At 31.6% G+C, this 9370-nt stretch overlaps 1 protein-coding gene across 3 annotated transcripts; it reads left to right on the forward strand.

Moving 5' to 3' along the window:
• The first annotated feature begins 719 nt into the window (after positions 1-719).
• LOC106422477 (protein DETOXIFICATION 55) lies at positions 720-3613 on the forward strand. 3 transcript variants are annotated; one of them, XM_022714661.2, is made up of 3 exons: positions 720-946; positions 1046-2465; positions 3419-3613. In XM_022714661.2, exons 1-3 carry the CDS (start codon positions 881-883, stop codon positions 3457-3459), a joined length of 1527 nt encoding a protein of 508 aa, XP_022570382.2. In that variant the 5' UTR covers positions 720-880; the 3' UTR covers positions 3460-3613. The 3 variants fall into 3 exon arrangements, with proteins under 3 accessions (XP_022570382.2, XP_013718715.2, XP_013718714.2); XM_013863260.3 differs by having other exon boundaries at positions 725-946; positions 3409-3613; XM_013863261.3 differs by lacking the exon at positions 3419-3613 and having other exon boundaries at positions 721-946; positions 1046-2476.
• The last annotated feature ends 5757 nt before the right edge of the window (positions 3614-9370 follow it).

Raw genomic sequence — 9370 nt, forward strand, 5'->3', positions numbered from 1 at the left:
GGTCGCTGTTATTTATATGCAACCATAAAAATTAAATTTCAAAACTCAAGACTATGTCTAGTTTCAAAAGAAAACCATAAAGTGATTTTCTGTTCTAAAATATTTTACTTTTCATCACGAATCAAATAAAAAGCATTTATCTGTTCTTCTATAAGAATGCATATTCGGTTAACAAAACAAAGTGATGCTAGTTTACTTTCGTCTGCAGATTCAAACCAAAGAGACGTTTACGTTATTTGGGACACCATCTTCTTGATTAATGCATAATAATTGTTGAATGTTCTAAAGATTAGTATATATGAGAGATATTTCTAGTTATGAGAAAAATTAACTCTATACCTTAACAGAATTACTTGTAGAAGATTTGAAAATTAGATGAAGAGATGATCAGATAATGGAATTTTGTACTAAGCTGGTCAGCATATTGTGAATAAATTTGATTTGATTTGAGTTTTTGTTTTTGTTATTATCTGTTGTTTAAAATTGCTACATACCTATATATTCATTTGTTTATATGACACCTCTGTACGAACAAAAATCTGATTCGGATTCGTACTTTTGTGTTCAAGAAAATCTCATTAAAATGGGTAATTTTATTTAATTCCGTTTTATGTATTTTTCCTCAAACTCTGCTTAAGTTTGTATCTATTATACTTATACAGATTACAATTCCACAATGTAAAAAAAAAAAAAAAAACAATTCCACAATGTACACACGCCACACAAAGAAAATGGAAAACAAATAATGAAATAAATATTTGTGAAATCCCCACCATGCCTATGAATCAACTCAACTAAGTTACTAAAGAAAAACTCTATAAAAGGGCTTCTTCTTTTCATATTTTAAAACCTCTCATCTCAATCAAAACAAACTCTAACAATGGTGGCCGAAGAAGATTCACGTCTCATAAATCTCCAACACAAGTACAAGCAGACAATGCCCGAGGTATTTTATTTTATCTAAAATATCTATCCTCAGTATACTTCTTTTTCAGATATCTCTCATAAAGTTTAATTATATTATTTCACTTTATATTTTAAAAAGGTTGTGGAGGAGATGAAGAAAATTTGGGACATAAGTTTCCCGGTAGCTGCCATGAGCATACTAAACTACCTAAAGAACATGACATCGGTCGTGTGCATGGGCCGACTAGGAAGCCTCGAGCTCGCCGGAGGAGCCTTAGCTGTTGGATTCACCAACATAACCGGTTACTCTGTTCTCTCCGGTTTAGCCACCGGTATGGAACCACTTTGCGGTCAAGCCATCGGCTCTAAAAACCCTCAACTCGCTTCCTTGACCCTCAAGCGAACCATCTTTCTCCTCATCCTAGCTTCTCTTCCCATCTCTCTCCTCTGGCTGAACCTCCAACCTCTAATGCTAATCCTCCGACAACAACATGACATCACACGAGTGGCTTCTCTCTATTGCGCCTTCTCTTTGCCTGATCTTATAGCTAACAGCTTCCTACATCCTTTACGTATCTACCTACGTTGTAAAGGCAACACGTGGCCTTTGATGTGGTGCACCTTAGTCTCCGTCCTTCTTCATCTCCCCGTTACCGCTTTCTTCACGTTTTACATCTCTCTCGGCGTCGCTGGAGTCGCGGTCTCATCTTTTCTCACCAACTTCATCTCCTTGTCGCTTCTCCTTTGCTACATATACTTGGAAGAACATAACGGCGATAAAACAAGTCTTAAAACGCCGTTGATACTCATGTCTGGTTCGAGTGACTTCGGTAATGATGAGGTGTGGTCAACGCTGGTCAAACTCGCGGTCCCCAGCTGTATAGCGGTTTGTTTGGAGTGGTGGTGGTATGAGTTCATGACAATCCTCGCCGGCTATCTCCCGGAGCCAAAGGTGGCGCTAGCAGCGGCCGCCATCGTGATCCAGACAACGTCACTGATGTATACAATCCCGACGGCGCTCTCCGCCGCAGTTTCCACGAGGGTGAGCAACGAGTTGGGAGCAGGACGGCCAGAGAAGGCAAAGACGGCGGCGGCAGTAGCGATCGGAGCCGCCGTGGCCGTTTCGGTGTTCGGGCTTGTGGCCACTACCATGGGGAGAAAGGCTTGGGGGAGAGTTTTCACGGCGGACGAAGTTGTCCTCGAGCTGACGGCGGCGGTTCTTCCGGTTATAGGAGCTTGCGAGCTTGCCAACTGTCCTCAGACCACAAGCTGCGGGATTCTACGTGGCAGTGCGAGGCCACGTGTAGGAGCCAAGATTAACTTCTACGCCTTTTATGTTGTCGGAGCACCAGTGGCTGTTGTTTTAGCCTTTAGGTGGGGCTTAGACTTCATGGGCCTATGCTATGGCTTACTTGGGGCCCAGATTGTTTGTACAATCTCCATTTTGACCGTTGTGTATACGACAGATTGGAACAAAGAGTCCTTAAAGGCTCATGACTTGGTGGGCAAAAACGTCATCTTACCTGATGTCGATCAAGTTATTGTCAAATGCGAAGAAGGTCTACACTAACAAAATATTCACTTGTTGTTCATGCTCTCTCTCTCTGTTTCTGTTTCATTGATTTTTTTTTCTAAAACTTTCCACATATACAGTAGTATCTCTATAAATTAATATTTGATAAATTACTAATAATAAATTAATAAATTTTGCGGTCCCAAATTAGACCGATTCAAAATTTGACACAAATCGATAAAATAATAAGATAATATTTTTTAGAAAATTCTATGTAAATATATGGTCCCATTAAAAATATAAATCTCATCAAAATATATATATTTTATATATTGTTTGTTTTATATTCACAATGAAATTATCTTTATATTTTCTTAGCACTTAATATATTTTGATGAGATTTAGTATATTATATCTAAAACCACATTTAAGTTCTATGAAATATATATTATATACACCAACTAATATAATAAAATTAATATAAATGTGAAATTTCAAAAAATAACAATTAATATCTATACATTAAAATCAAATATTTTTCTTATTTTAGAATAAATATATCTTAAAATAAAAAATCTAAATAAGGAAACTTTTGTAAATTAATATCTCTATAAATTAATAAAATTTCAAAGTCCTAACATTATTAATTTATAGAGGTTCTACTGTATATTAAAACACATCTACATGATACATATATAAACACTTGAGTGTGTTTATTGGACAAAGTTACCTTACTACTTATTCATTGTTATTTTCCAAGAGATTTATGGTTTATTAGGTGTTGTAAATCAAGATAGTTGCGCAATTAAATTAGAAGTTTAATTTGTTACCGCTCAGTATAAAATGGGCTTAACAAAGAAATAAGCAGCTACACAGTTCATAGGATGTATCCAAGGATTAGTTTAGGTATTTTGATAGCTTATTGTATTGTTGATAATCATACGAAAGATTTTTTTTTGAAAACTACATCTGATAGTCATATTTGATAGGTTTCTTCAGTGGTCAAGCTATCTTCGCAGCAATGTAAGCCATATATGTGAATCCAAGACCCCACAAGAAGTTTCCTAGGTTTGGAATTACTGTGATTGATACTGAAGAAGTCAATGAGAATGGACTAGTACTGAAAATGATTTATTAGATTATCAAATGTATTTCTCCTTGAGAAGGTTAAGAAAAAAATGAATCTTGTGCTCACCTGTTAGATGAAAACTTACACGTTGGAGTACCAGCAAACCAAAGTTTCAAACATATATCTAAGAAAGAGAAAAACAATCATGAATTGAAAATGATTTGATTAGATATTTGTTTTTTCCATTAAGTAAAGCGACTTAGATCCAACTCCATCTCTATGCATGCGTTTAAGATGAGTACAATATAATTAGGGAGGGAAGGTGTTAACACTCGTTTGTCTACTATGTCAATCACACTACAAGAATATAGGAAGAAGTTCAATTACCTTAACCATAAGTGTTCTAAATTCACTTAGGAAATGGGGATTGAGCTCTAACAATTGGGGCCAATTGCGGTGAAAGAAATTGATCAAGAGCCCCTTGATATGGGCACCATCTTCATCTTGATCCGTCATGATCATGACATGTTTCAACTTTCAATCCGATAATGGTTTTTATGTTCTGAAATTCTCTATTTTTGTTGATCTTATCCTTGATTGTTTTCTTCACATTTAATAACTTACCTTGCATATGATATACACCGTAAGTTTCGCTTTCTGACTCCTCCAGAGCAGAGATCTCATCCATCTGAACATCAAGGAAGTGTAAAATCTTTTTAACTTTATGTGATAATAGTTATAGTCCCAATTTCAAACATTGAGTTGTGTCGCGAAGAGAAATGTTTGAGGATAAACTGACAACAATGTGTTTGTACTACCAGTGTACAATATTTCTCTAAAGACAATATTTTAGTTTATAAATTAAAAACAATATTTTAGAAAAATCGTTTAGTTTATAATTTGATTTTCCATCTGAACAAATATTTATACAGAGCTGCTTCAATTATTATATGGCTAGAAAGATACTTAAAAATGTGGCCTATAAACTTCTTAGTGGAATTGAACCCACAACATGTAACCCTTACAACATTATCCAAACCACTATGCGTGAGACCATTCTGTCCAATGGTTAATCTGTCGGTGACTTGAAGCGTAAGCTTCTTTGGCTTTCTTCCAATGGCGGCTCTTAGCCTATGCTACATATATACCAATTTAGAACATTGTTTTTTATTTGACATCTCCAATTTAGAACATAATTTGTCTCGAAAATATTAATATCCCACGTGATCATCCTCTATATGTTTATGTGTCATTATTGGAAAATAGAGAATGTAAAACTTTATGGAAACAAAGATTGCTGAAGATTTTGCATTATCGAAGTGGGTGGATCATGGATTGCTTCGATTGGCAATGACCATGACGTGAATATATATTGGGTACGTGAGTGTATACAAAGATACCGAACCACATGGAAAACAAGAACTAATTGGCCAGAACACATGTGCATGTGTAGTCATACCAAAATAGGAATCATATAGTTTCCTTCTGGCTTCTCGCTTCTTTTCTTCACCTTAATAATCTCTCATAACAACTAAAGCTTTAAGTTCTTATTTGACTTGCAGAATCTTTAAATGAAAATATATTATTTTCATTTTCTTTTAATTAAATCCAAACTAAAGTTCATTTACAAGTTGCTAAGGGAAATAAACTGTGTCCGTCTGTCCGATCAAAGCGAAAATATTCAAGTTAGTAGGTTAGTGCGGTAAAATACACAATTATCACATACCCATATTTTTTTTAAGACCACTTTCAAATAGTACAAAGCAATATTTAGCAAAACTGTAAATACTCCCTAAATCATTGGACTAACCACAATTAATCTCAATTAACACACAGATTTTGAAAAAAATTCAAAAAATTTGACAATACTGTTTTAATATATAGTTGAATCATGTAATAACATATGATGAAGTTCAAAGAGGTTTGGAACCTTTGTTGTCTCCGTTTCTCTAGGAAATAGCAATTTTATAGTGGTTAGTCCAATGATTTAGGGAGTATTTGGAGTTTTGCTAAATTAATAGATAAAAAATTAGAACGATGTCCATGTACCATGAAAAAAAGTTTATCATACATTAATACAAAGGTATAATGTGGTTTTAAATTGTAAAACAAATTTAAAGATTATAGGCTTCATATATAGAGCATTAACCGAAAACTCACTATTTTCGTAGGGGGGGTACACATAGATTTTGAGAGAAATTAAAATTTTTTGACAATACTGTTTTAATGCATAGTTGAATCATGTAATAACATATGATGAATTTCAAAGAAGTTTGGAACCTTTGTTGTCTCCGTTTCTCTAGGAAATAGCAATTTTATAGTGGTTAGTCCAATGATTTAGGAATATTTGCAGTTTTGCTAAATTAGTGGATAATAAATTAGAGCGATGTCCATGTACCATGAAAAGGAGATTATCATACATTAATACAATATAATGTGGTTTTAAATTTTAAAACAAATTTAAAGATTATAGAGTTCAATATATAGAGCATTTACCGAAAACTCAATATTTCCGTAGGGGGTTAACACATAGATTTTGAGAAAAATTCAAAAAATATAACAATTCTGTTTTAATACATAGTTAAATCATGTAATAACATAGATGAAGTTCAAAGAGGTTTGAAACCTTTGTTGTCTCCATTTCTCTAGGGAATAGTAATTTTATAGTGCTTAATCTAATGATTTAGGGAGTATTTGCAGTTTTGCTAAATTAATTGATAAACAAATTAGAACGATTTCCATGTACCATGAAAAGGAGATTATCATACATTAATACAAATGTATAATGTGGTTTTAAATTTTAAAACAAATTTAAAGATTATAGGCTTCAATATATAGAGCATTTACCGAAAACTCAATATTTTCGTATGGGTTAACACATAGATTTTGAGAAAAATTCAAAAAATATGACAATTCTGTTTTAATACATAGATGAATCATGTAATAAAATAGGATGAAGTTCAAAGAGGTTTGGAACCTTTGTTGTCTCCGTTTCTCTAGGGAATAGCAATTTTATATTGGTTAGTGTAATGATTTAGGAAGTATTTGCAGTTTTGCCAAATTAATGGATAAAAAATTAGAACAATGTCCATGTACCATGAAAAGGAGATTATCATACATTAATACAAATGTATATTGTGGTTTTAAATTTTAAAACAAATTTAAAGATTATAGGCTTCAATATATAGATCATTTACCAAAAACTCAATATTTCCGTAGGGGTTAACACATAGATTTTGAGAAAAATTAAAAAATATGACAATTCTGTTTTAATACATAGTTGATTCATGTAATAACATAGGATGAAGTTCAAAGAGGTTTGGAACCTTTGTTGTCTCCATTTCTCTAGGGAATAGCAATTTTATAGTGGTTAGTCCAATGATTTAGGGAGTATTTGCAGTTTTGCTAAATTAATTGATAAAAAAATTAGAACGATTTCCATGTACAATGAAAGGAGTTTATCATAAATTAATGCAAATGTATAATGTGGTTTTAAATTTTAAAACAAATTTAAAGATTATAGGCTTCAATATATAGAGCATTTACCGAAACTCACTATTCTCGTAAAGGGGTACACACAGATTTTGAGAAAAATTCAAAAAAATTGAAAATACTGTCTTAATACATATTTGAATCATGTAATAAAATATGATGAAGTTCAAAGAGGTTTGAAACCTTTGTTGTCTCCGTTTCTCTGGGAAATAGCAATTTTATAGTGGTTAGTCTAATGATTTAGAGAGTATTTGCAGTTTTGCTAAATTAATTGATAAAAAATTAGAACGATGTCCATTTACCATGAAAAGGAGTTTATCATAAATTAATAAAAATGTATAATGTGGCTATAAATTTTAAAACGAATTAAAAGATTATAGGCTTCATATATAGAGCATTTACCGAAAACTCACTATTTTCGTAGGGGGGTACACATAGATTTTGAAAAAAATAAAAAAAAATTGAAAATACTGTTTTAATACATATTTGAATCATGTAATAAAATATGATGAAGTTCAAAGAGGTTTGGAACCTTTATTGTCTCCGTTTCTCTAAGGAATAGCAATTTTATAGTGGTTAGTCTAATGATTTAGGGAGTATTTGCAGTTTTGCTATATTAATTGATAAAAATTAGAACGATGTCCATGTATCATGAAAAGAAGTTTATCATAAATTAATACAAATTTATAATTTGGTTATAAATTTTAAAACGAATTAAAAGATTATAGGCTTCAATATATAGAGCATTTACCGAAAACTCACTATTTTCGTAAGGGGATACACACAGATTTTGAGAAAAATTCAAAAAAATTGACAATAATGTTTTAATACATAGTTGAATCATGTAATAACATATGATGAAGTTCAAAGAAGTTTGGAACCTTTGTTGTCTCCGTTTCTCTAGGAAATAGCAATTTTATAGTGGTTATTCCAATGATTTAGGGAGTATTTGCAGTTTTGCTAAATTAATGGATAAAAAATTAGAACGATGTCCATGTACCATGAAAATGAGATTATCATACATTAATACAAATGTATAATGTGGTTTTAAATTAAAAAACAAATTTAAAGATTATAGGCTTCAATATATAGAGTATTTACCGAAAACTCAATATTTTCGTATGGGTTAACACATAGATTTTGAGAAAAAATCAAAAAATATGACAATTCTGTTTTAATACATAGTTGAATCATGTAATAACATAGGATGAAGTTCAAAGAGGTTTGGAACCTTTGTTTTCTCCGTTTCTCTAGGGAATAGCAATTTTATAGTGGTTAGTCTAATGATTTAGGGAGTATTTGCAGTTTTGCTAAATTAATGGATAAAAAATAAGAACGATGTCCATGTACCATGAAAAGGAGATTATCATACATTAATACAAATGTATATTGTGGTTTTAAATTTTAAAACAAATTTAAAGATTATAGGCTTCAATATATAGAGCATTTACCGAAAACTCAATATTTCCGTAGGGGTTAACACATAGATTTTGAGAAAAATTCAAAAAATATGACAATTCCGTTTTAATACATAGTTGAATCATGTAATAACATAGGATGAAGTTTAAAGAGGTTTGGAACCTTTGTTGTCTCCGTTTCTCTAGGGAATAACAATTTTATAGTGGTTAGTATAATGATTTAGGGAGTATTTGCCGTTTTGCTAAATTAATTGATAAATAAATTAGAACGATTTCCATGTAAAATGAAAGGAGTTTATCATACATTAATACAAATGTATAATGTGGTTTGAAATTTTTAAAAAAATTTAAAGATTATAGGCTTCAATATATAGAGCATTTATCGAAAACTCACTATTTTCGTAAGGGGGTACACACAGATTTTGAGAAAAAATTCAAAAAAATTGAAAATACTGTTTTAATACATATTTGAATCATGTAATAAAATATGATGAAGTTCAAAGAGGTTTGGAACCTTTGTTGTCTCCGTTTCTCTAGGGAATAGCAATTTTATAGTGGTTAGTCTAATGATTTAGAGAGTATTTGCAGTTTTGCTAAATTAATTGATAAAAAATTAGAACGATGTCCATGTACCATGAAAAGGAGTTTATCATAAATTAATACAAATGTATAATGTGGTTATAAATTTTAAAACGAATTAAAAGATTATAGGCTTCATATATAGAGCATTTACCGAAAACTCAATATTTCCGTATGGGTTGACACATAGATTTTGAGAAAAATTAAAAAAATATGACAATTCTGTTTTAATACATAGTTGAATCATGTAATAACATATGATGAAGTTCAAAGAGGTTTGGAACCTTTGTTGTCTCCGTTTCTCTAGGGAATAGCAATTTTATAGTGGTTAGTCTAATGATTTAGGGAGTATTTGCAGTTTTGCTAAATTAATGGATAAAAAATTAGAACGAT

The sequence above is a fragment of the Brassica napus genome, chromosome A9 (genome assembly GCF_020379485.1).
Source record: "Brassica napus cultivar Da-Ae chromosome A9, Da-Ae, whole genome shotgun sequence".
In the NCBI taxonomy this organism is placed as follows: domain Eukaryota; kingdom Viridiplantae; phylum Streptophyta; class Magnoliopsida; order Brassicales; family Brassicaceae; genus Brassica; species Brassica napus.

Coding starts and splice junctions, on each gene's coding strand:
- LOC106422477 (XM_022714661.2), top strand. CDS start 881: ATGGTGGCCGAAGAAGATTCACGTCTCATAAATCTCCAACACAAGTAC. Junction 947..1,045: donor ACAAGCAGACAATGCCCGAG/GTATTTTATTTT, acceptor TATTTTAAAAAG/GTTGTGGAGGAGATGAAGAA. Junction 2,466..3,418: donor TATTGTCAAATGCGAAGAAG/GTCTACACTAAC, acceptor AGGTTTCTTCAG/TGGTCAAGCTATCTTCGCAG.